Here is a 26,686-nt window from a genome sequence, read left to right on the forward strand (position 1 = left end):
AGACGAAACCACAGCGATCCGTCCTTTTAGAACCATCTATTTTCTTCATTCAACCCCTCGCTAGAAAAGTCTGGAGAAAAGTATTAGTTTGGTCCTTACAAAGGTATTTTTCTAGAATCCTTGCACACATGATAATGTAATAGCTCCTAGACCTAAGATATGTTCCTGTACCTCTGCCTTGAATTCACATGCAGTGCGTTTCACGTCTGTAGCTTTAATCTAGTATGTGAATTACGGGACTGAAATGTTTTCTCTCTCTCTCTCTCTCTCTCTTCGTACTGAAAACTACATCAACAAATCTTGAAAACTTTCCCTTTAGTAGCCAGAAATGCCTTTAGAGAAATACATCAAACTACTGCCTTAAGAACTCTTCAGTGTAATGATTGTTTTTGAATGTCGGCACACAATTACAGCATACTATCATGATGTAAAATTATTGTAATGTGTTTATTCGTAATATTTTATTTATTTATGTATTTATTTATTTCAATGGCTTTGTGTAAATTATTGTATGACTTTTCTCCCGTGTCACATGTTGCAGTCGAATGTTGTGTCGAGATCATCTTGTCTTGGGTTTTGTGCGCTCCCTTGAAACGTGAAGCTCTTATAGATGCAATCTTTTTCTACGTATACAGCTTATTTTCCTAAATGTTTGCTACCTAGCGCTTTATATGTGAGTCCGTGTTGTCTACTCAAATAAAATATTTTCAAAATGAAAAAGCTTCTTGTTCGTGCATATTTTCCACACAATGTATTCATACAATAGTTTATTTGAATATCATAGGCAGTTACTAGATCGCTTAATATGGCAACGACTTTAAACACAATGTGAGCACATTATAGTAATTCCAAGAGCCAGTCACTCCATACTCACTCCAGGTTCCATCCTGTATTTATCTACAGATTTAACAGAAGTGTATGACGTTAAGAACAAATTAGGGGTGTAGAAGTATTTTTTTGTGTGTTAATGTTAATGTGCAGCATGACCAACTGTTATTGCAGCAACAAAGAGTTTTTCCACAGGTGTCAAATTATATAAAGCCACCCTCTGGCAATTCACACCTTCACAGTTTCTATTCCAAACCCTTTCCATGCTTTAAATGGCAGCAGTATTGATTTTAAATTGGTCGGTCATTCTGAAGTCACCATGTAAGCTCTGCTTGATCGATGAAATAATGCAGTTGGCCCACTGTAAATTCAGCTGAAATCATTTAAAGAGTGACAACAGCCACAACAATAATGAACTCAGAAATGTACAAGGGCATTAACCTGTAATGCATTTCAGCACAGGCATTATTGATTCTGAGCCAAGTGGGATCCATTTTTCTTTCTGTGCTTGGTCTTTTTTTATTTTGACCATGAAACCTCTCTAAAGAAGCAACCTATCCATCTTGTGCTCTTATTAACATAACATGTTCCTGAAAGAGTAAATACATCATAGGGATAAAATTAGCTGATACAAATCAAATATCAAAGGGTGTCATCGGTTCACAAAATGAGCATCCGATTGTTTAAACAATGAATCCTCGGTGCACATTATATTCATGTGTAAAGTTCACACACCACAGCTGTCATTGTTTCTCACTAATGATTTTACTCTCGATTCAGTTTACGCAGAACCATTACTTTATGCATGTTCAGAGTGCAATTGGCAAGAAAAGAAAAAAAATCATACATGTTGTTTTAGTCAGATTTTGTGCGCGCACACACACACACACACTCAGTAATTAAATGTGAGTGTGCTGGAGGCCACCTGCACGAGCTGTAGGTGTTGGAGCATGTGCACCTGTACTCCGGCGAGGGACGCGTCTGTGCTCATGGAGCAGCAGGGGAGACAGATGGGAGGGGGGTCAGGTTACCCTCAATATTCCCTCAGCTCCAGCAACAGAACAACCTCTAACCCCAAGCATCACTTCCACCCACTCTCGAGAAACACACAATATGGCCATGCATTCTCTCACAAGATGATTTCAGACACACATAGCGTACCTCCAGGTCAGAAGCATGACAGCGAGAGGTCAAAATCAATGTTGTATTTCATGCATAAAACACAGGGATTCGATAATGACAAAAATGACCATTTCTTTTGTGTTTTGTTTTTGGACTCCAATGACATTCCAAAAGACACTCATAAAACAGTGTTTTGATTTTTGGGTCAACTATACCTTCAAAGAGGAGATTTAGTGGACAGATAGTAAATCAATGTAATATTTATTCAAGATTTAGGTTAAAACTGAAGTGTCTATTTTAGTTTGTGGAACAGGGCACCACTTACTTTCCAGCATTTTTAACCACCCTTGTTGCAGTTCACTTAAAGACACTGTAATATATATATATATATATATTTAAAGTTGTAATGAAATATTATTAGAATATATTCTACCAGAAAAATACCATCTCAGCCTTTATACTTCAAAACTTCATGTTTAATTCAACGTTACCTGCTGTAATAATTAGTACAATTTTCTAGCAATTTCAGAGAGAAAACTGTTTTAAACCCAGCTCTGATTTCTTTTTCAAAGTGGCTTTTTTTTTCCATTTCTAAAAATTCTTACTGTTAATTGTGACAGAATTAGAAAAACAGTTTAAATAACATAAAATTGTAGGACACAGCAACTATCATGAAACAAATGCATATAAACATGAACTTCAAATCGATTTAATTAAATGTTTCGATTTCTTCACATTTCTAGTAAAGATAAAGCAATTACTTTTTCTATTAAAAACAGTCTGATATGTTAACAAGTCATGACGAAATCTTCAAAGCTTCCTTATCTTCAATGTCTTATACAAAGATTATATTACAGGCATTAATATATTTATATCCTTCAGAATTTAGAACATTCAAAGAAAAAAACTAAAGAGAGAGACACAATATTCAAGGCTAACAACAAAGTCTACACTGAAAATGTCATCATCATCATCATCAAACAGAAGTTAGGCCAGTTGCAGTATTTTCAACCCAAAGCCCATTTCAAACCCGCATCGTCCCAGCTGAGATTTGGGCTGTAGGCTTGCATACATTCGTCAGCGTTTTTCATTCAGAGCGTGGAAGAGAGAAAAAGTATCAGGCAAAGCGAGACAATAAAGACAAGTGTTCAGGTAAGGCAAAGTAGTGCAACATGTGTCCTGTTGCAGCCTGGGCGGAGCCTGGAGTCTCTACGGGAACAGAGAGGGGTGGCAGGAGAGAGAGAGAAGAGCTGGCATGCTGCTGGTACGGTAAAGGGCACTCGGAGAGGCACGCGGGAATTGGGGAAGCAGGTGGAAAAGAACCCCCATCCAGCATCTAATCAGACAGAAGCCGCTCTCACAAAACGCAGACAATCTCATTCAATTTACTCCAGTGAAATGTAAGACTCGTCGTGTAGGAAGTGTGCGGGCAATTAAAACGGAAAAACTCGGTCAGGTATTACACAGGCACTGTGAACAGCTCCCTTCACACAGCTTCACCTGAGGAGCTGGAGGCTTCTCCTCCGTTTAGTCAGGTATAGTACGACGGCAGATATTTCTCCATATATACACACACAACATGAAATATATATATCAATCAAATCAAATCAAATCGAAAGCAATGTACATCCAAATACAGAGGGAAGAATGGAACAAACGTGGACCCACGGCATCTTCACCACCGAGTGAGTGCAAAAACATTGGAATGTCAGAGTAGATTTACATGACAGGAACGGGACAGGTTCAGTTCACAAATGAAGAAGCACACGCTCATGCTACACCTCGACTGAAATACAAACATGAGCCTTTTCCATTCAGCATGTTGCATAAATCAGTTCCGTAAAATGATCAAACGAGTTGCTTAAAAGTAAATCATAATAACAAAAGCAATTTCATTTTGTACTTTAGATTACATTATTGAAATAGAAAAAGGAGGAGACTGCCTCTTTTTTTTTTTTTTTTTTGATGATTCAAGAGTTTTCTCAGACTGGCCCAAAGCGCTGTAAGAGCGTCTCAGTGCTGCGACGGGACAAAAAGTCTCTCCCATATGCATCAATGATTCAGTTTTCAGTGTTTGACATGAAGAAAAGCTCAAAGAACGGGACAATTCGAGTATTAAAAACTAGCTAATGCCTCAGGGTTTTAGAAATGTCTGTCGTAAGGACATTTTTGGGACAAATCGCAGTCCAAATGCAGCATTGCTGTGAAAATCGCAATTCACTTCACATTTGCAGATTCGCTTCAGCATAAATTCAGTTTCTCTTTCTTCACGGCAGGTGAAGCTACATAATTTTGCGTCAACTTTCAAAAGGAAAAAGAAAAAACAAACAACAGGTGGAAATCAGAGTCAAATGATACATTCATCCACAATGCAGTCTGCCGGACCGGTGGAAGCGTTCAGTTGGAGGACTTGCTGATGGCGCTGGCCGAGCGGCGGAGCTTTCCAGAAACCCGGTTCTTAGAGGCGCGGGGTATGGTGGGTGAGACCTGGTCGCCGGGGTCGTTGGTCGTCACAGTAACACTGAGGTCAGCGCTCGTGCTGCAGCTGAGGGAACCTGGGAAATCAGGACAAATTACATGCAGAGTGAAGAATCAGATATGATATTAATACACTTGCTTTCAAACTGATAGCATGCCATTGCTGAAGCCGAAAACCTCCTCTGATAGAGACGGATGTGAATGGAGATTAAGTAAAGAGCTGAGAACTCAAAATCAGCCTGCTAACTGTCATTCTACAAAGCCCTTCCACTTTGCTGCAGAAAACAAACGTCAATGGAATGAGAGAAAATATGGATTCTACTGATGATCTGAGACACTGCTACTCCAGAAAGCATCTAAATTAAACAAGCTTCCTGCTTTGTCAAGATGGCATCTGCTTGGCTATTTTCTTTCTTTCTTTTCGACCGTTTTCTTTTTTTTTACGGGCATCTCAAGTTTCTGCGAGCAGATGGTGTGGGGAACATGCGCTCATTGGAGAGGACCTCCACTCCAGGGCTTCTTTGAAAGAGGGGGAGGAGAGCAGAGAACAACAGTCTCAGCATGTGAAAGGAGTTGGGGAGGAGTAAACGAGTGCGGGGCGCTGTCCACACAGACCATCTCAGGAGGACTCGGGATGCCAGCACGCACCTCATCTCTAGCGCTGACTGAACTATCTGTCGTGCCAGGGATTTCTGTCTTTTATCGATCCGAGAGACGACTGGCCATCTTACGTTTCCGGGTGGAGAGCGTAAAGATCCAGAAGCACTCGGCATCAGTGATCGACTTACTAACTAACTGACTTATTTAAGCACGGTGAGGCGTGTGAATCAAATCAATCATGCAAACCCTGGAAATGTATTTCTTTATCAGAAACTCTCTTGTAGTTTCATTAAACATGAGGCCAAACACAAAATAACTATATATAAAAATATAATTATATTTTAAATGGTTTTCTATTTTTATACTTTTTGTAATATATTTTAATGATATTATTTTAAGTATTATTCAGAAATACACTTACTTTAGGAAAATAAGAGTGGAAACACCAAAATGTTCCACAGGATAGAAATATATATTTTTTTTTAATACACTAACCCACTCAAAAGTTTGGTCACACCTGCTCATTCTTTATTATGATGATCATGATGATGATTATTATTCACTACTTAGAACTATGATGGTTTTTAAACAGCAATGTTGTTTAAAAGAAGAAAAAGCAATTTTGTTTAAAAAATGCATAAAAATATAAACCTTTCAACTGAAATAGAAAAAAAAATCAGTATAATGCTTCCAAACTTTTCATTGGTAGTGTATATCAAATCTAGAACTTTACAGTGACCTTTAATGGTACATATTCACATTTATACCTAACAATATAGTCAAATGTGCGACTAATGGTATATAATCAAGGTTACAACATTTCATCCCAAACTACATATTCAGAATTTATATAATTATTTCCTGTTTGGCCTTATATATATTTTTTTTAAGTAAGTGACCCTCATTCCCATTGGCTCTCCGCAGCAATCCAAACAAAAGCGTAAGTGACAAAGACATTTTCCAGTAGGGCAGGTGTTAGTGTCAGATGTGGTCTCAGGCAAACAGACACACGCCAAAGGACAAAGCAACAGGAGAAAAGAGGGGGAAAAGAGAGAGAATAAAGCAGAGACATGCAGGAGAGGAGGATGGCGACCCATTCATGCTGCTACTGTGTTACGATTACTCCGCCGGCGTCCATAATCAGAGCGCGCTCAGAACAGCCAGCCCCAATGCAGCTCTGCCTCTGTGTTCCTTTAAAAGCTCTGAGCAGACGCAGCTCATTAGTGGAAATAAAGAGGGGAAGATGAGTAGACAAGCCGGGGAAAGGGGAGGGGTCTCTGTGACAGAACGCAAGCTCCGTTCAGACCGAGACTCTTACCTTTCGTTACTGTACTGACACCTGTAACACACTTAATCTACAGAGGGAGAGAAGACAATAGAGCAACATGTAAGCTGAGCACCATTACAGGTGTGTGTGTGTGTGTGTGTGTGTGAGAGAGAATGAGAACTCTGTTGGTGTCTCTGATCGATTGGTGATCGATTGCTTCAGTCTGTCCCTGTCTGTTGTGCTGCTAGAGTTTTGCGTTTGTAGCTCCGCTTTTTTATTGAATCTTTACCTTACTTTTACTCTCTGTTGTTTAAAGTGATAATATATAACTCAATTCCCACCATATTTCTGGTATTATCTATCAAACTAATTTGATCGTTCGCTTTTTAAAACAGCAAGTGCAGCACATTACTTGTTTCTATTCCGCCTATCAAACAACAGTGGTAAGTTCAGTTGGTATCATTCATCAGTCACGGTGAGTAATGGCTTCTTCTCCTGCTATTGTTGTTTGCACTTCATGTCACATGTATAGTTTATCTCTCTCTGTCGGCGATGAGGGATTCATGTGATAAATGCAGGGAAATAGTTAGGCTGACAGAGAAGATTTTAGAACTAGAGACACGCCTCCAAACTTTAGATGAGGATAGTAAGAATGTGAGGGCTGTAGATACTGCTTTGGATGCGACTAGCTCAGGGAGTCCCGTACATTGTTCGGTTCCGGTTGAGCCCGTGCAGCAGGGCAACTGGGTGACTGTGAGGCGGACTAGTCGCGGGTCAAAACACTGCTCTTCCGTTCCGATCAGAACATCAAACAGGTTCTCCCCACTCAGTGAAGCACCCACTGAGAAACCTGATGAAAGTGCTCTAGTTATTGGCGATTCTATTGTACGGAACGTGAAAATACAGACACCAGCCACCATAGTCCATTGTTTACCGGGAGCCAGTGCGCCTGACATCTTGGCAAATTTAAAAGTGCTGGCTAATGCTAAATGTAAATTCAGTAAGATTGTTATCCACGTCGGCGCTAATGATGTTCGACTTCACCAGTCGGAGATCACTAAAAATAATGTTAAAGAGGTGTGTGAACTTGCAAGTACGATGACAGACACTGTAATATGCTCTGGCCCCCTCCCTGCTTACCGTGGCGATGAGATGCATAGCAGACTGCTGTCACTCAATGGCTGGATGTCTAAGTGGTGCCCACAGAATAACATAGACTTTATAGACAATTGGACGAGTTTTTGGGGCAGACCTGACCTGTTGAAAAGAGATGGTGTTCATCCCTCCTGGGGTGCTGCCACTCTTCTCTCTAGAAATATGGCACATAGTCTTAGAGTTCGTACTTGACTAACTGGGGCCCAGGTCAGGAAGCAGGCAGACTGGCTAAACCGACCGTCTGCTAGCCGCCTCACGTCACAGAAGTCAATTAATTCTCAGCACATAGAGACTCTTTCACCTAGATATCACACTATAGAGACTGTGTCTGTTCCCTGAACTAGAAAATACAGAAAACTTCCAAAACAAATTAGAGTAACAATTTAATTGATGTATTATCTAGAGAAACACGTGTTAGTGATAAATCCCCTGTGATGTTTGTACTGGCTACTGTATACAGGCCACCAGGGCACCACACAGACTTTATTAAAGAATTTGTTGATTTTCTATCTGAGTTAGTACTGGCTGCAGATAAAGTCTTAATTGTTGGCGATTTTAATATCCACGTTGATAATGAAAAAGATGCATTAGGATCAGCATTCATTCTGAACTCTATTGGGGTTAGACAACACGTTTCAGGATCTACTCATTGTTGAAATCATATTCTAGATTTAATACTGTCACATGGAATTGATGTTAGTGGTGTTGAAATTCTGCAGCAAAGCGATGATATCTCAGATCATTATCTAGTCTTGTGTAAACTCCATATAGCTAAGACTGTAAATTCTACTCCTTGTTACAAGTACGGTAGAACCATCACTTCTACCACAAAAGACTGCTTGTAAATAATCTTCCTGATTTATCTAAATTCCTCAGCATATCCAACAGCGCAGAAAAACTTGATGTAACAGAAACTATGGACTCTCTCTTTTCTAGCACTTTAGATACTGGAAAATGGAGCGCAGATGGAGGAAAACAAAACTAGAGGTATTTCGTATAGCCTGGCGGGAAAATACCCTATCCTACAGAAAAGCATTAAAAACTGCTAGATCTGATTACTTTTCATCTCTTCTAGAAGAAAACAAACATAACCACCCGTATATATTAAATACAGTCACTAAATTAACAAAAAATAAAGCATCAACAGGTGTTGGCATTTCCCAAAAGCACAGCAGTAATGACTTTATGAACTACTTTACTTCCAAGGTCGATTCTAATAATCATGCAGCCGTCAGCTACAATAATCACATCAGATAGTGCACTATAGATCCCCTGAGGAACAATTCCACTCATTCTCTACTATAGGAGAGGAAGAATTGTATAAATTTGTTAAATCATCTAAACCAACAACATGTATGTTAGACCCTATTCCATCTAAACTACTAAAAGAGCTGTTCCAGAAGTCATAGATCCTCTTTTGGCTATTATTAATTCATCACTGTCATTAGGATATGTCCCCAAAACCTTCAAATTGGCTGTTATTAAGCGTCTCATTAAAAAACCACAACTTGACCCCAAAGATCTAGTTAATAACAGACCGATCTCAAATCTCTCTTTTCTGTCAAAGATGCTAGAAAAGGTAGTATCCTCACAATTATATTCCTTCTTAGAGAGAAATAGTATTTGTGAGGAATTCCAGTCAGGATTTAGACCGTATCATAGTACTGAGACTGCTCTTATTAGAGTTACAAATGACCTGTTTCTATCATCTGATCGTTGTTGTATCTCTTTATTAGTTCTACTGGATCTTACTGCTGTGTTCGACCACAACATTCTTTTAAATAGACTAGAACACTTTTTTGGCATTCGTGGAAGTGCATTAGCATGGCTCAAATCGTACTTATCTGAACGCCATCAGTTCATAGCAGTGAATGAAGAGGTATCATATCGATCACAAGTGCAGTATGGAGTACCTCAAAGCTCAGTGCTAGGGCCGTTACTTTTCACGCTTTACATGTTACCCTTGAGAGATATTATCAGGAGACATGGTGTTAGTTTTCACTGTTATGCTGATGATACTCAGCTCTATATTTCTTCGTGGCCCAGTGAAACACACCAAATTGAGAAACTAACGGAATGCATAGTCGATATAAAAAACTGGATGACGAGTAACTTCTTACTGCTAAATTCTGAAAAAACAGAGGTGTTAATTATCAGACCTAAAAACCCCACATGTAATAACCTAGAGCACTATCTAACACTTGACGGCTGCTCTGTCAATTCTTCTTCATCAGTTAGGAACCTAGGTGTGCTGTTTGATAGCAATCTTTCATTTGAAAGCCATGTTTCTAGCATCTGTAAAACTGCGTTTTTCCATCTCAAAAACATATCTAAATTGCGACCTATGTTCTCAACGTCAAATGCAGAAATACTAATTCATGCGTTTATGACCTCAAGGTTAGACTATTGTAATGTTTTATTGGGTGGTTGTTCTGCACGCTTGATCAACAAATTACATTTGGTCCAAAATGCAGCAGCTAGAGTCCTTACTAGAACCAGGAAGTATGACCATATTAGCCCGGTTCTGTCAACACTGCATTGGCTCCCCATCAAACATCATATAGATTTTTAAATCTTGTTAATTACTTACAAAGCCCTGAATGGCTTAGCTCCTCAGTACTTGAGCGAGCTCTTATCACATTATAGTCCTCCACGTCTGCTGCGTTCTCAAAACGCTGGCCGTTTGATAATACTTAGAATATCAAGGTCGACTGCGGGCGGCAGATCCTTTTCCTATTTAGCACCCAAACTCTGGAACAATCTACCTAATACTGTTCGGGAGGCAGACACACTCTGTCAGTTTAAATCTAGATTAAAGACACATTTCTTTATCCTGACTTACACATAACACACTAATACACTTCTATTATTCAAATCCGTGAAAGGATTGTTATGCTGCATTAATTAGATCAACCGGAACCTGGAACACTCCCCATAACACATGATGTACTCATTACATCATAAGAAGAATGGCATCTACGCTAATATTTGTCTGTTTCTCAGTCCGTGTCCGGATCAGATGGTGGATCGGCACCGGGAGATGATGTATGTGGCCCTGATCGTCGGCGGAGGCCGGACACCTGGATGAGCCCCGGGGACATATCCCCAGTCACCGTAGCCACCCGATCCAGTCCGTATCCAGCCCAGATGGTCACTGCAGTCACCAGATCCAGTCCGTATCCAGATCAGATGGTGGATCAGCACCCAGAGACGACCTCTACAGCCCTGAACGTCAGCGGAGACCAGGACACCGAGATGAGCGCCAGAGACAGATCCCCAGCGAGGACTCCGCCACTTAGACGGTCATCGGGAAAGACCACTGGAACCAGTTGAGCCCTTACAATCTGACTGTGCTGCAGTTGTAATTGAACTGCTGGTTCGTTTGGCCAGAGGAGAACTGGCCCCCCGACTGAGCCTGGTTTCTCCCAAGGTTTTTTTTCTCCATTCTGTCACCGATGGAGTTTTGGTTCCTTGCCATTGTCGGCTCTGGCTTGCTTAGTTGGGGACACTTCATTTCCAGCGATATCATCGACCTGATTGCAAAGACACTATTTAAACTGAACTGAGCTGGGTGATGACATCACTGAATTCAATAATGAAATGGCTTTAACTGAAAATCTTTTTTTTAATCTTTTCATTTTACATTATTGACACACTATTTTCCTTTTTTGATATTGTGTAGTTGCTTTGACACAATTTACATTGTTAAAAGCGCTATATAAATAAAGGTGACTTGACTTGAAAATATGGGTGTTAGATGTTAATGCTGAGGGGTGAGGGAAGGACAACACAACAAAATGTTAACAAACACATAACATACAGTGATCATGACTGTGACTGTTAACACAAGCAGACGGTGAAACACATTTCAATTCACACTGGCCCACTTCACTTCTTCTTTGTGTTTTCTGAGAATGAAAGAATGTTTAAAAGGAAACAGAACAGAAAAGCTGCGGGTTGCAAAACCTGTGATTTAACAGCTCTACTTCAAAAGATTTTCACGATATGTGCATTACATTTGTGTTACATAACTGAAATCTGAAATGACTTCGGCCCAAACCAGAGCACGGGGCTCTATGTGAGGTTATTTCAGAGCAAAAGCTGATTGTTTGGTGTTTGCGCTGGAATAACAGTCACAACAGTGCATGGTGATGAAATAAGTAACAAAACATGATATTTTAGAGTTTTTTTGCTATTGGTGAGAGTGTAAATTACATTTGTGAGGCGCTGCTGGCCTACATACCTGTACATGTTTAATGAGACATGCACACTAGTCTGTTATATTTCAGAGAAACTCCTGTCTACTATCTATGATATTAAACAAAATCATTGCTTTCAAAATAATTACTTTCACCTCAATCAGATGACTAACAGGCACCAAACCCTGCGTGGATACAACCATACATTTCTATTATCTTACACATAGTTGACCCTAACCTCAAAGCTCTGTTCCAAAACCTAGTGAGCTGCCTACATAGACAGCATTTGAAGGCATCATACAGACATGCCTTTGACGACTGGCAGCAACATTAGTAATATTTGAAATATCATAATAATATAGTATTACATGAATATTACAATTTAGAATACCTGTTTTCTATTGCATTATATTTTAAAATGTAATTCATTCCTGTGATCAAAGCTTAATTTTCAGCATTATTCATCATCTTCTTATAATAATCTTGTTGAAAACATTTGTGTTACTTAACTGTATGTAAACTGTGATTTTTTCCAGATTCTTTGATGAACAAAGTTCAAAAGCATAGCATTTATTTGAAATTTAAATTTTTCAACCTTACGGTCACTTTTATTCAATTTAATGCATCCTTGCTAGGGGGTTGGGGAAACTTTTCATTCAGCTTAGAATGCTGTCTTGGAAAGTAGTTGCTTATTTGGAAGCGAACTAGGTTTTGTAACAGAGGTAACAGTCTGCAATAGTGGAATCTTCATCATAAGCTCATCTGATATATTGTGCTTCATTCCACAAGTGTAAAATTTTTTAAAAGAAGCTGTTTAAGAAAAAACTAAAAGCCCCCCCCCCAAAAAAGGAAAGGAAACTCTATGTGCTCAATTCACTGTCATAAAAGAGGGAACATGCAGGGTGTATTGAAAAGGTGAGAAAGAGAGAGACACAGAGAGAGACAGGTTTGTGTAACAGACGTGTGGGGCCACATGCCTAATGGAGGAAGCAGGCAGAAAATCTTACAGTCCAGCTTGGCCCAGAGGTAATCCACGTCCCAAACCATCCCTGGCCAACGCCTGCCTGCTGTCATGGGTGAGATGGTGGTGAAACATGGAGCAGCTTCAAAGACTGTAACCCACACAAACAGCTCAAACCCTACTAGATGAGGTGCCCAGGGCCCCAGGCCTGTCTGAACTCTCATCTACGGGTCTGGACTAGGGATGGAAAGATTCCCCGATTCGCTTGGTGCATCGGCATAAAAAAGTTAACGATGTGATGCATTGGTTTAAAAAGTGTGCATCGGCTACAAGTTGGCATTGATATCGCGATGCATCGTTTCTAACATATTTGCATCGGTAAAACCCGATTTATTTATCAGAGTGTCTATTTACACTAAGTGCAAATAGCCCGCCTTGTTGGAAAAGGCTATTTACACTAACTCCACCCACTAACGTGTGATTGGGTTAATCAACAATAAAAAAGATGCTAATTCAGCATCAGTTCGCCTTTTGCCAAACTTTTTTCTCCCTTTTCAAATCTCATATCGCATCAGAAAGACATTTATTTTCAATAAAAATGAAGGAAATAATCAAAAAGTTAAAAATAAAAGTATCGGGTAGGGTTAGGGTAGGTGTAGGGAGGGCTTTATTGTCCCATTAAGCTGTCATCCATTTGAATTAAAACTATAATTTACACTCAATACGTTATTATTGCGTCCTGTTTTATAATGTACTACAATACTGAGGTGCAGATAATTGCCACTACTTGCAATAAGTAATATAAATAGCAGAAAATCTTGCTATTTTAACAGTGTAAATAGAATCCATTGCTATTTGCACTTAGTGTAAATAGCCGCTGCCTTTATTCATATAATTACAAGTGGATGCGCTATAATTGTATTGAAAGTGACCAATATTTTACATGTCATGCAAACATATCGATTTTGCTGTTAGGAGTGGGCGAGGCATACGCGAGAGGAACAAGCGCTTCACCACGCATGCGCAATAAACAGACAGAGCGCAATCGAATAGGAGCGCAAATAATTCGGAGTATAAAATATACATATTGCTAAAATATTTGTTGTTGGACATTAACCCCCGGTTTCACAGACAAGGCTTAAGCCTAGTCCTAGACTAAAATGTAAGTCTGAGCTGTTTAAACTGAAACAAACTTGCATTGACTGATCTTAAAATAAACCAGTGCATTTGTTTTGTCTCAAGATGCGCACCAGTAATGTTTTTTCTAAGGCATGTTTATAAAAAGTACTTAAATGTCCTAATTGAACTATGGCCTTATCTTGGCTTAGGCTAAGCCCTGTCTATGAAATCGGGCCTAAATATATCTTTTGTAGCATTTTTAAACCTACATATAAGTGTATTTTTATGATAGCAGTGACTGTAAAGGGACTATTGTACTAGGTAGCCTAAATCAAATGTAAACTAATCCTAATTACTAAGCTCAAATGAGTTAATGAGTGTTTCTTATAGCAGTTAAAATAGCCATTTTCTTTATTATTTATTTTTAATAAATCAGTGATTTTAACTTTTAATTGAGTTATTTCAATGCTTTAAAGAGCAATTTTAAATTGTAATGTTCTGCTAACTAGGTACAGCTGTCATCAAACCAGAGAGAAAGGCTGCATGGCTGTAATATTATATGAGAGAGTCAGTGGTAATATCGAGCTTAGCCTGACAGTTACCTGCTTTAGACCAGGTCAGTTTCTCAGCAAGTTGCCACAGTGACTAAGCTTGATCTATGCCTGTGTTTTTTATAAATTTGCTTTATGGAACTAAATCATTTGACAATGAGTCAGACTAACTAAATAAGCCTGGCTTATTTGTTTAATTTGTTTTATGAAACAGGCCTCGGGGCATTAAAAGTGATATTTTCTGCATATAATCTCATCGAATCGCATTGTGTTGAATCGAATTGAAATTGGATCATCGCATTGGTACCTGCTTCATATGTATCTTTAATGTATCGTATCGTTGGCTATGCATCGAGATGCGTATCGTATCGGCCTCAGTTATGAGATGCACATCCCTAGTCTGGACCATGCATTTATGAGGGTGAGGGAATCTATGGCTCTATTCCAAAACCCTGTGAGCTGCCTTCCTGTACCTGTCTATATAAGAAGTTATCTCCTGAAACCACTTCGTACTGAAGCCACAGCAAAGGCTTCACTAAGTCTACACCGGAACAGTAAAACTCTACCTCATTGTAAAATTAGGAAAATGCGTGAATTACTATGTATCCAGTTTATTTTCAAAGGAATTCCATTAACAATAAAATGGTTCTGAAGTGCATCAACTATAGCAAACACTGGTCACATGACACTGTAATTGATATTTTAAGTGCAATTCTAAAGTTATACTTATATAAGTTATATATCTCAGAATCATGATGCTGCTGTCTGGCTAGGGAACAGAGCTTTGTGTATGTATTTGTAGAACTTTCCAACCTAAGCCTGCATTTTATGGGTACATTATTAATTCAATTATTAATTAGTAAATAAATATTGACTTTGGCTTTTGTAACACAAACAGAAGGAACAGAAAAAGAAAAGAAACAGGAATGACAACTGAGGTTTAGCACGAGAAAGAGTGAACATGAGAAAGCAATTAGAACAAAAGAGAGAGTGAGGCCAACAGAAGAAGAAAAAAAGAGAGAACAACAATCTGGGGAAGCAGGTTTTGACGTATTTGATGGAGGTACAAGAAGCCCTGAGATGCAAAAGAAGAGAAAGCCAGAGAAATGGAGTTTGAAGTGTCTAATGGATGAGAATCTCATTCTCTCTGAGTTCAGTGGGCGTATCTGAGCTGCTCCCTATGCAGTCAACAGAGGTCACCGCAGCGGTTTTCAAAGCCCTTCTAGGAGAGAAATGGGCACCGTAGTCAAAACTGTCAGAGCATCATTCTGCAAAATTATCCCAGAGAATGTGTCTTGAATAGTGCACTACACAATCACTGCTGCATTCAGGGATCCACTTGCAGAACAAAGTCCACAAATTAAACAAAGAACAAATAATGTAAATAAACTCGACAAAATGCACTGTATGCCCAACCAAACAAATTCTGGAAAGACTGAAGATTCACAGTATCCTGAAAAACTGACAAAAATGAAGATGAAACGGTTTTCAGAATTATGATTGTAGTATGAGAAACAGGGTTAGGTAAACTGATAACTAAAAAAAAAAAAAAAAAAATTATGAAATAAAAATGTATAACTGATAACTAAAAAAAAAAAATGCTTTTAATAAAATAAACATGAACTAAGATATTAATTTGATTTCAGCTAGCTGGCAAGGGATCATTTGTCATTATGGTTTAGTTGACATACTAAAATAACAAAAATGAAATAAACTAAAAAACTAAACTTAACTATATAGACATATTTAAAAACAAAAACAAAAAAAACTAATAAAAATGACAAATACACAAAATTACTAAAATGTTTTACAAATTAAAATGAAACAGAAAATATAAAAAATAAAATGATTAACAAAAATTACAATATACTATATAACACTGATCAGACTGTTATCCAAGGTCCCCGCACCGGTTTGCCAATGAATTTCCAGTCATGTAATTATTAGATAATACATATTTTAGTGATTGAACTCACAAATAGCATTTCTAACCAAATAAATATTTTAGAGCTGAGCATAAGTAGATAAAATATATAGAAGACATTTCCAAGACGCTTAAAGATTTGATTCATTTCCATGACATTTCAAGGTCTAGAAATGAAAAATAACTTTAACCTGTAATTTCCTGTTGGGACCCTGATTAGTTTAGTATTTTGCAAGTGTACTGTAAATAGATTTTTAAATCACATCGCTTTCTGCTTTCAGTAATGTAATTCATTAAGCTGTACTACAGCACATTTTCAGTTTGATATACTGGGCTTTCACAGTCGAAGGCTGTATTGATTTTATTTTGGCCGTCTTAAAATGAAGCGCCTGAGAGGTCAGTGCACCTGTGCATCATCCACCCTCAGCTGACAGGGCATTTGAAAAGTAACTGTATCAGACAATCTACCTATTTTAGAGATTTCCTAATTTCGTAAACAGCGGAACAAGAAGAATGCTGATGATTTGGACAGCGAAATAAAAACAAAATAGTTGCTCTTTATTTGACCATATGTGCACTTGCAGTGTACTTAATGTACCATATGTAAAGTAACAGGGTTTAATGTTAGATTTAGGGTTCGATACTGGGGTTAGATTTACTTACTGCCCAATTGTCATAATATTGTAAATACACAGTATGTACATGCAGAACAGGATGGTAAAATAAATTGCTATCCACAACAGGAAATAGGACAGAAAAAGAAAAATGGAAACAGTGTCTCACCTGCACCTCCCGTTGGCCAGTAGCTGGGGGAAGGCGAGAAGACCTGGGCAGCAAAGTCCTCAAAGGTCATGTTCTCCTTGTGGTTCTGAATGATGGCCTCCAGATAGAGAGCCCTCTCCTCATAACTGAGAGCCCGTCAAGGAAGATCACATTTACATAACAGCAAATCAACACAGCGTTTGACATTACCCAGCATCATGAATGGACAATGGGACAATAAAGATAATCAAGGAAATCAAACAACAGCACAGATAAAGACAGGGAAGAAAAAGGAGCACACTAAAATTCATGAATGCATATTCAAAAATGGTGAATCAAGATGCTTGCACCGTGTTTGATGCCAATGACACCAAATGCCACCGGGTCTCATGAGTTTTGTTGGTCTGAATATGCAGAAGTGCAAGGAAGCTTTTTGAGATCTAACAGAAAAAATAGCTTACCAAAATAATTTTGGTATAACACAAAGCTATTGTGTGATCGTGACTTCAGAAGCCAGAACCAAACACACCTGTGCAAGCCAATTAAGATGTCTTAGAACTACTTGCAAATAACAGAGTTTAACTGGGATTGGTATTAAGGAGCTGAAAAGCCCTGATATTGTACATATACACAATCATATAAGAACAAATACATTTAATTATAATAAAAATGTAGTTTCAGTATTTTTAAATGTTTAACAGGTCTCACTAAGGCTGCATCTGTTTAATTAAAACACAGTAAAAACTGTAATATCATGAAAACATTATTATAATTTAACATAGCTGTTTTATTCCTGTGATCAAAGCTGAATTTTCAGCATCATTACTACGGTATTCAGTGTCACATAATCCTACAGAAATCATTTGAATATGTTGATTTGCTGCTGATTGTTTTTGCAGCTTCAAAGTTTTGTGACATTTTATACATTTATTTTGATAAATTTTGTTTACATTTTATTTTTCAGGATTCTTTGATGAAAGAAAAGGTCAAAGTTCAGAATGCATTTGAAACAGAATTTTTTTACTTTGATCAATTTTATTCATTCTTGCTGAATAAAAGTTTATCAACTAAAGATGATTATTAAAGTAAATCGTAATGATCTTAAAAGTGTGTATTATAATGTACGAGTCCTGGCGACAGCATATGCTTTGACTGCATGGAAAGCAGCAGTGTGAACATACAGCTAAACATCTCCTTTTGTGTTCCACGGAAGAAAGTCACACAAGGTTTGGAAAGACATGAGGGTGTAAATGATGACAGAATATTCATCTTTTTTCCCCATGTACAGGAAGCTAAAATAATCAGGGGAAATAAATTAAAAAGGAGATGTAGTGGAAGGCTTTCAGAGAAAGCACCCAAAAACAACACGAAACAAAACAAGTTGATTACAGTTCGCTTTAATTAAAGCTTTGCTTTAGGATCCGGCACATTCCAGTTGGCATTTCAGGGCAAATGGCAACTTCACGTAATATTGTGGGCACTCGTACTATGGCAGATGAAACAAATCAGATCTTCCAGCAGACTCCTGAAGCCATTTGCACTGGAGGAGTCATTACACACATGGTGAGCGTAGCCTGTTCAGTTACAGCTACAGTCCGTTAACCGTCCAAACAAACGCACGAGCAGGTGTTTCTGTCTTGATGTGCACATACACACCAACGCAAGCCTGGCAATCACTCAAAAACTGATACACGCATACAATCTGTGTGTACTGCTGTATTTATATGTATATAGCGTGCATGTGTGTGCGCTCTAATGTCTAATGAATAGGTTGTGGAGTGGAGACAGGGGCGTTCCAGAGACACATGCCTGCCTGCTGAAATTCTGGAGGGCCCCACTGATGCCATTCCCATCTCATTAGGGAGGCTGCTTATTCCACCAGGCGCTAGGCTGTTGCCAAGGCCTTTGCACTCCATCATGACCACGCTGGCTGCAGCACAGCACCCTGTGTTCGAGCGAGCCAGCGCGCATGTGTGTGTGTGTGTGTGTGTTTGCCACGTGCCGGCGCAGCAGGGGCTGAGGCAACCGTGACAAATTGTTGAAAAGGTCCGTCTGAACCTAGCGCTGACAAGCACCTGAGCCTGAGGGCTGCACACAAGGAGAGAGCAATCTGCTTCACTTCTGCATGCTTTTCTGCTAAAAACACGCAGCGGGGAGGGAGGGGGCACACATATCTGGAAGAAAAACTTTACGCACATTAGTCTGAAAATAAAACCTGCCATCGCTGGAATCGAAACGACCAGCAACAGACGGCACGCGGCATTCTCAATGTGTACATACAAGTCTGAGAGCACTTGCTCGGAGGATCATCTAAAAATGGCAGGTTTTGCTGCTATAGAAACATGGACAACATTATGGTAAAGAGTCTTTATGGCTCGCCAGGAATGAAAACTACAGATGAAAGCATTACAAAAGGAACTATACGAATTGGTGACACAGCAACGTAAAGAGCATTAAGTAATGGGAGCAAAAGAAAGTGCATGTGCGTGAACTAGAGGACAGAGGGAGAGAGGGAGGGAAAGAGAGGAATGAGAATAAGGGATAATAAGCCTGATCCCACTAGGTCAACAGAGCCATATGGCGTTCCATTATCAGAGATGCAGATGACTTAAGCGTGGCTCAGCTATTGAGATTCCTAAAACAAATATTGACCTCAGTCGGAGTCACCGCTGCCATCGGCCAACCTGCACTCCCACTTCCTGAGGATGAAAAAAAATCCTAACCTCTCATCTATTGAATTTATGCAGCGGTCACAGCACATTATGTATCGTACATTCATCTGCGCCTAAACGATGTTTGCGGCTTCTGGCACACCTCTAATTTTCGTGATACCACGTAGACTCGACAGCTGTTTGCATAAATGTATGCCAGTGTTCAGATGTGGGATTTGTTCTTTATTGAATATTGTAGCATGAGAAAGGCATAGACAGCTATGCATCAGGAGTCAAAACAATCAAGCTGCTTTTGCTGGCATGATTTGTCTGCCATCTCCTCTCCGTCTCGGGTTTCTCTAATTGTTGTGGCACAGGTTGTTCCGTAGAATGCGTGAGGTGGGCTGGATGACGGTGGTGTGGATTAATTCAATAAAGCAGTGAGCAGGCTTCGCACGCCGTCCGAGCGCTCGTCTCTGTCGGAAGCAGGGTGAACGGAACATACAGGAAATATGAGGTCGCTCGGATGACACCGTTCCAGAACAGAAAAACAAAAGCGGGGAAATTCTGTATTTTACGCAGGCGAGCGGGAACCTACACAATTTGCAGATGAGAAGAAAGTTATCTGAAGTTTAGGGATTTCCCAACGTGATTGTAATTTAAGTCACCCTTACAGCACCTGCGATGGAAAACACTCCAATCCGATGCAAACGAAGCATAGTGGGAATTTCCGAAAGCATTAAATCGCAAGAACAAGACTCCCAAAGGTCTGTGCACCCAGAACATCTACACAGAATGTTCTAGAAAGCGCTGGAGAGAACATCCCCCAGACATGTAAAATAATGTGATGACCTCATTCGAGCACAGGTCAGATTGTGCGTAGATGGGAGAAAGGGATAAAGGGGGGAAAAAAAGTGTGTAAACAAAAAGTACAATAGCGCTGCTACACCAGAGAGGGAAAAACAGATGAAGCAAATCCACTTTGGAGGAAAAACGTCCTCTAAGCATTTTGCAGAGGGGTTTTAACGGATAATGCTCTTTTTCCACTCTTTTGGAGGCCACTTTGCCACACCACGGTGCACCAGGTGACAAAGGCGAGGCATTAAAGGCTGTCGAGAGCAGAAGCCCGGGGGAGCGCACAGACTCATTGAGTATTCAGGAACAGTCCAAAACAATCTATTCAACTGGATCTTCAACCAGAACACTCTGAAGCAGAATACGGTCAACTGTATCAACAAAAGATTGTTTCAAATGGTAGGGAAACATTTGGATTCGAGTACGAATCTGAATCGATCCGTGTATAGGGGTGTGAGGATGTGGATCGTCTACAATGATATTGTTGTTTTAATGATGTTGAAGCAGATATTATTGCGTATACTGCACACTTTGCAAAACATGCAACATTCCTTGAGAACGCATGCTGTTTTGGTGATGTAGTCTAGCTTAATGCAGTTAGAATGACCTCAGAATCCAATATATGGGGGCAAAAAGGAGTTTTTGGTTCATAGGGTTAAGCAAGAGTGTGGTTTTCTTCCCAAATATCAGTGAGATTACAAATGTGATGGGTTATATACAGCAGTACAATAAACAAGAGGTATTGTGAGTTATATTTTTGACTAAATAATCTGTTTTATTCAATATTCTTTTTTTGGCCGTCAAAAACAAAGCCATAGCTATAGTGTGCCTCTGAGCAAAACACAGTGGTGTTTCATTAGTGACTGAATCTGTGTTTTTTTAACTAATTAATTGAAGCAATAATTCAATGATTCATTCATAAAGACAGTAGTCACTTCCTTTGCTCTTGAAGCCATTTGAATCAGTATATGTGAAGTACGTATCACTTCATTTTTTTATTTTCTTATTTCAATATTAATTTTTTCAAAGCATTAATATTTGTTGATTACATTTAAGAATTTGTCATAAAATATGATGCATACATCTAATTAGGTAAGAAAACATTATAAAGATCAATTAAAGGGAAAACATGGAAAAGTTAATTCCTGTCATGACTGTGAACTAACAACTATACTGTCTAATTAATATCCAAAAAAAAGAAGTAATTATTTTAAGTGTGCTAAAACAGATATTTGTTTATATCACTCAAATCAGCCATCATGAAATGATAATTTTTCTGACGTATGCGAGATGGTGATAGAGCGAGATGAAGAGTATGTGTGCTGTTGTCCAGATGGTAAGGGGTGGCCAGTGGGGAATTGAGAGGTCAAGCATTTTGGCAGATCAAAGCCAAGGTCAGGTGGCAGTAGTGGCCATCTTCAAGGTGCACAGGGACTCTGAGGGCCTCAGATGGCTTCTCATTTGCAGTCAGCTCAGGAGCCAGACCCCTGGGACCACCTTCTGAACCCATCCCACCCTGAAACCCCTCCCCTCTGTCCACACACACAACAAAAGGATCTCACCCCGCAGGACACCTCAGCCTGGATTTAACACAGCTGACTCAGGGTCACAATGCCAGTTTGACAATACACAGAAATCTGTCATTAACATGCTCGTGGAGATAAGGAAGTAGCAAATGACGCAGGCTAGGAGCAAAGTAGCTGTGGTTAAGATTACATCATGAAATATGACAAAACTGTCCTGTTAATGGACTTTAGTCTGAGTGGACACAATATGTAGTGTGACATAAATGAAACAAAGCTGTGAGGGATAGACATGCATGATGTAAATATTAGGAAAATCTTAAGAAATAAGTTAAGAAATTTCTTAAAATAAATTCTTAGTTCATAATTTTCTTAAGAATTGTTTTGTCAAAATATTCTTAACTTTATTCTTAAATTAGAAAATAGGAAGAAAATAGCAGTTAAACATTTTACACTTAATATTAATCTGGCCTCAACAACAATTTTTATTATTTTTTTGGACATATTTTCAGTGTTTTGTTGGCGATCGATAACAAGAAAATGGTGTCTCCCCTGACCAAGGTCTGTAAACATTTAATCAGAAAGTTTAAACATATAGTCTTTTTTTTATTATTTAAACCTACATACCACTTTGATCAAATGGAACAGGTTTGTGACAAAGAGCACAGATGGACATGCTATCTCAGAGGCCTGAGGAAGAGAAAGAGGTGTAATGCTAGAGCCGTTGAAGTTGGGTTTAATGTTTATTAGCGTCGCAGGGGTCAATTAGCAAACAGAGGCTTGAGGCCTTGCGCTGCTGTGTCTGGTTAAGCTGAAGAAAAGCGAGGTCTGATCGGAGATGGAGGACGTAATTGAAACATAAGGAGCCTCTGGAGTTCTAGCCTGAGGACAGGCCACTGTGCTGAGTTTCTGCATGCGTTCAACTGCAGAGCCTGAAGCAGCTGCAACAGTCACAATGTTCCCCTCACTAATGCCAGCTACACTATTTCATTCACACACCATTCTAGCTTGCTGTTAAAGGAATAGTTCACCCAAAAATAAAAATTCTGTCATTAATTCCTCACCCTCGCGTTGTTCCAAACCCATAAGTTATCATGTAATTCCAAACCCATTATGGTTGAACCACTGATGTCACATGGACTATTTTAACAATGTCTTTACTACCTTTCAGGCCCTTGAACGTGGTAGTTCTGTTGCCATCTATGCAGGGTCAGAGAGCTCGCAGATTTCAGATGAGTCAACATTACTTTAAATTCAGAACGTACAGCTTTACCCAATAATTAAGGAATAAAACAGAAATTACTAAAACAAAACAGTTAAAGAACTACAAACAGCGCAATATTTTACTAAAAAAGTGACTGTTCGTTATTCACCAAAGGTCTTCCTCGTTACACTGCTATTAGAATGTTATTTTAATTAACCTCTATTACAAACAAATATGATAGGAACACACTATTAAGGACAGACATTTAGAGTTTAAAGAGCAAATGCTAATTTCCGTCATTTCACCGCTGTCACTATCAAGACACGGCAAAGGTTAACAATACGTTTCTGCGCGGCCCTCTCTTATTTGGCCTCTGAATGGGCTCTTGTGAGAGGATGGAGAAGTTGAAGAACTGGAGAGTGACCATGCATGCGCAACCTCCACTCCAGCCAAGCACCAGCCATTAACCTCGACCAATCACATTGACCTTGCCGTCTAGCTGGGGAAGAGGATAATTGGCTGTTTTAGAGAAAAAAAAAGGAAAAAAAAGGCCCCGCTGCTTTTGGGATATTGTCCGAGCGAGTGCACTGCTGACATTCTCTGTCAGTGAATGGAATGCTCTGCATACAGATGCCTTTCTGCATTTCTGCTGCACGTCTGCTCTAATTAGGAGCTGACACCACCAGTTGGATCAAACAGACGGCGTGGCCTGACTCGTTTCCAGAGTCACAGCTACGCTCCTGATTACATAGTATCACCACCACAGACTGAGAGGGGCTTGATCTCGTGTTTTCAACAGAATTTTGTAGAAATCGTGCTCCGTGAGGGGTGCAAGCAAGTTGTCCTCGTTAGTATTAAGAAGCAGCTAGTAATTAAAGGATTTCTGCGTGTGAAGCTCTCTGTGGTTGGTTTTTGAGGAAGCAGTGATTTCAAGCTGAATGCTTCTGCAGGCGTTCTGTGGGGTTTACACACAATCCTCCTCAGTGATCCACAGACACTACCATGCACTTTCAGTTTTTGCCCACTATTCTTCTTTGCTGCTGAAGTATTGCCATGCTTTATATTCACAGTCATAATCTTAAAGACGCTCCTGCTAAACAGGCTTCATGATTTTTTGGAAGCCTGACAAGTTAGCCATTTCATTGAGTGCTTGTACTAAACACTGCTGAACACAATTTATAATACACTGACATACAAACTAGACAATACAGACAGGGAAAAGATTATCACAATATTAGATTTTTTACTTTAGCCTGCATAAATTATATTAACCCCTATAATAATAGGTGTTCACATTATTTTGTCCAAACCCTGTATAAATATAATCAAGGCCTGATCATATTATTAAGCGGTATACTTCAGTTTTGACACAAATGCTTAGCATATGTGTACAGCCAAACAGTCTCTTGATAGTGCGCGTGAACACAGTTGCTTGACATGCACACTAGTAATGCTAATCTTTGTACTGTGTCTGTGCTATTTCTCTTTATAAGTGATAAAAATGTAGTGTGTATCTCTTAACCTCCTCACATACGCACTTGCCAACATTGGCGTCATTTGTTGTTGTTCTGTCTCATCCATTTATATATCCACTCATAGGCTAGGCCAGTTTTCCCACCTAACTAATTAGTGCAAAAAATTGTGCAATCTGAGCATACAGTGTGAGAAAATCTGTTATCTGACGACCACATTTATTTATACATATACCTGTTTGCATGGACCCTTTTCATAAGACTGTGGTGGCTCGTTTCAATGGTCTTTAGCATCATAAAGCCTCCAAAGTTTTTTTTTTTTTTACATTTTCATTTTATATATGTACATTTATAACACTATCATTTGTATTATATTACCTGTGCATCAACTAAAAAAAAGTAGTTTCTAATACAGCGCCAATTTGACATCTCTTTTCTCATTGCCGTTATCAGTCCCTCTCTATTTTTTTCCTTGTTTGGAATGTCGAGAAAACACTATCGTGGAGTTTTTCTTTTGCTTTTTGAGCAAATGGGAATGCAAAAATATATATTTGTGGTAGTCTCCCATTCACTGCTATAGAAGTTTTTCCAACGTTGAACAAAAAAAAAGTACACTTTTGGTTTCACCATCTCTGATATTTATTGCATTTTACCCCTAGTGGCAGTTGCACAGAACTTTCAAACTGGTTGTGAAGCACTGTTACCCTCTGTTTATTCACTATGAATAATGATGAATGCTAACTATGAATATATCTACACAAATGACCTGAAAAATCTAAAAGAAAAAAAAAACATGGTAGGTTAATAGTAATAATAAAAAAAAAATCAGAAATATGATGAAAAAAATGTTTAAAGAACAATGTAGTGCAAAAAATTGGCACTTCATAGTTTTGATTAGACTACATCAATTCCTATCAGATGGTTACATATGGCCTAGCCGCAAAAATTCTAATGTTTCACTGCAATGGAAGATCGGATACGAAACACGAAGAAACACGAAAAAACCCACATACACATACGTGCAGCTCCCGCACTACTCTACACTGGAAATGCATGACTTGTAATACATGCAGCATTTACAGAAGTCTACTCAGCCCTAAATGTTAACTCAAAACAGACACTAAATGCTCCACCAATGAAAGAAGTGAAGCATCACTTCTGTAACTAATGAACCATTTATGTGGGCTGGGAATGGGAAGTGTGTCGAAAAGCACATCTGAGAAAAGCTAGCAGCGAGAGATGTACCGATAAATTGAGAGAGAGTCTTTCATCACAAATAGACTCGATGCCAGTTACCGTCAGCTCCAGTGCCCATGGGACAGCAAGTGTTGATTGGTGGCTTTCTGTGGCACCGCTGTAAGGGTACCTGTTGTCACGGTGCTGGACGGAGGCGTGAAGCACGTCTCGGTGGAAAAGCCCAGAGGAGGTGTGAGGTGATTATGGGATGGATGGGGGAGGGAAAGAGAGGGAGAACTCCGCAGGGACGAGTGAAACAATGCTGCTGATGTGCTTGTCATTAGCTCAAGGCCCTGGCGTCTCATTAGTCAGCTTGTTCTCAGAAAGAGACGATGATTACTGATCAAGAGCGCCAGAGCGAGCTAGAGATAGAGAGAGATGACAAACTACAACAAACAAGGGTTGGGAGGCATCAGAAAGCGTCCCTCTTGTCTTTCAGTCAGTAATATCAGCTTCTGAATATGTGTGTGTGTGTGTGCATCTTCCACTTTAACGAGAGGCTAATTAAGCCCAGAGCCCAGAGCTGAGGGGACAGGAAGGGGAGTTAAGACAGGTTAATTGAACCTCCAGGGGGACGTTCACACCCTCCACATCTCACCTCTCCAGCATCCATCTCAGGACGAGACGCAGCAACGCAGAATTACGAGCGTGACATCACTGCCCATGCAGATTCCCACATAGAGCTGCCAGGCAGGCCGAGTCTGAGCACAGATTTACCACGGCTCTAAATCAAACGTCTACGGTTTCTCTGCGCTACCTGAGCGTGACACACAAAGGCT

At 39.4% G+C, this 26,686-nt stretch overlaps 1 protein-coding gene across 9 annotated transcripts in view; it reads right to left on the bottom strand.

The window, feature by feature from the left end:
• Nucleotides 1–2,407: 2,407 nt before the first annotated feature.
• The window catches only part of LOC306850172 (ral GTPase-activating protein subunit alpha-2-like), a 168,214-nt gene continuing 143,935 nt past the window's right edge, over nucleotides 2,408–26,686 (bottom strand). For 2 of the 9 annotated variants that reach the window (XM_079385652.1, XM_079385651.1), the window contains exons 39-42: nucleotides 16,988–17,112; nucleotides 12,657–12,713; nucleotides 6,347–6,383; nucleotides 2,408–4,505 (exon numbers count right to left, since the gene is read on the bottom strand). In XM_079385652.1, the coding sequence (XP_079241778.1) occupies nucleotides 6,379–6,383; nucleotides 12,657–12,713; nucleotides 16,988–17,112 (187 nt within the window). In that variant the 3' untranslated portion in view covers nucleotides 2,408–4,505; nucleotides 6,347–6,378. Of the gene's footprint in view, nucleotides 4,506–6,346; nucleotides 6,384–12,656; nucleotides 12,717–16,987; nucleotides 17,113–26,686 lie in introns of all 9 variants that reach the window. The other 7 variants (XM_079385650.1, XM_079385649.1, XM_079385654.1 and 4 more) reach the window with 4 other exon arrangements.

The sequence above is a fragment of the Barbus barbus genome (assembly GCF_936440315.1).
Source record: "Barbus barbus genome assembly, chromosome: 30".
Taxonomy (NCBI): Eukaryota; Metazoa; Chordata; class Actinopteri; order Cypriniformes; family Cyprinidae; genus Barbus; species Barbus barbus.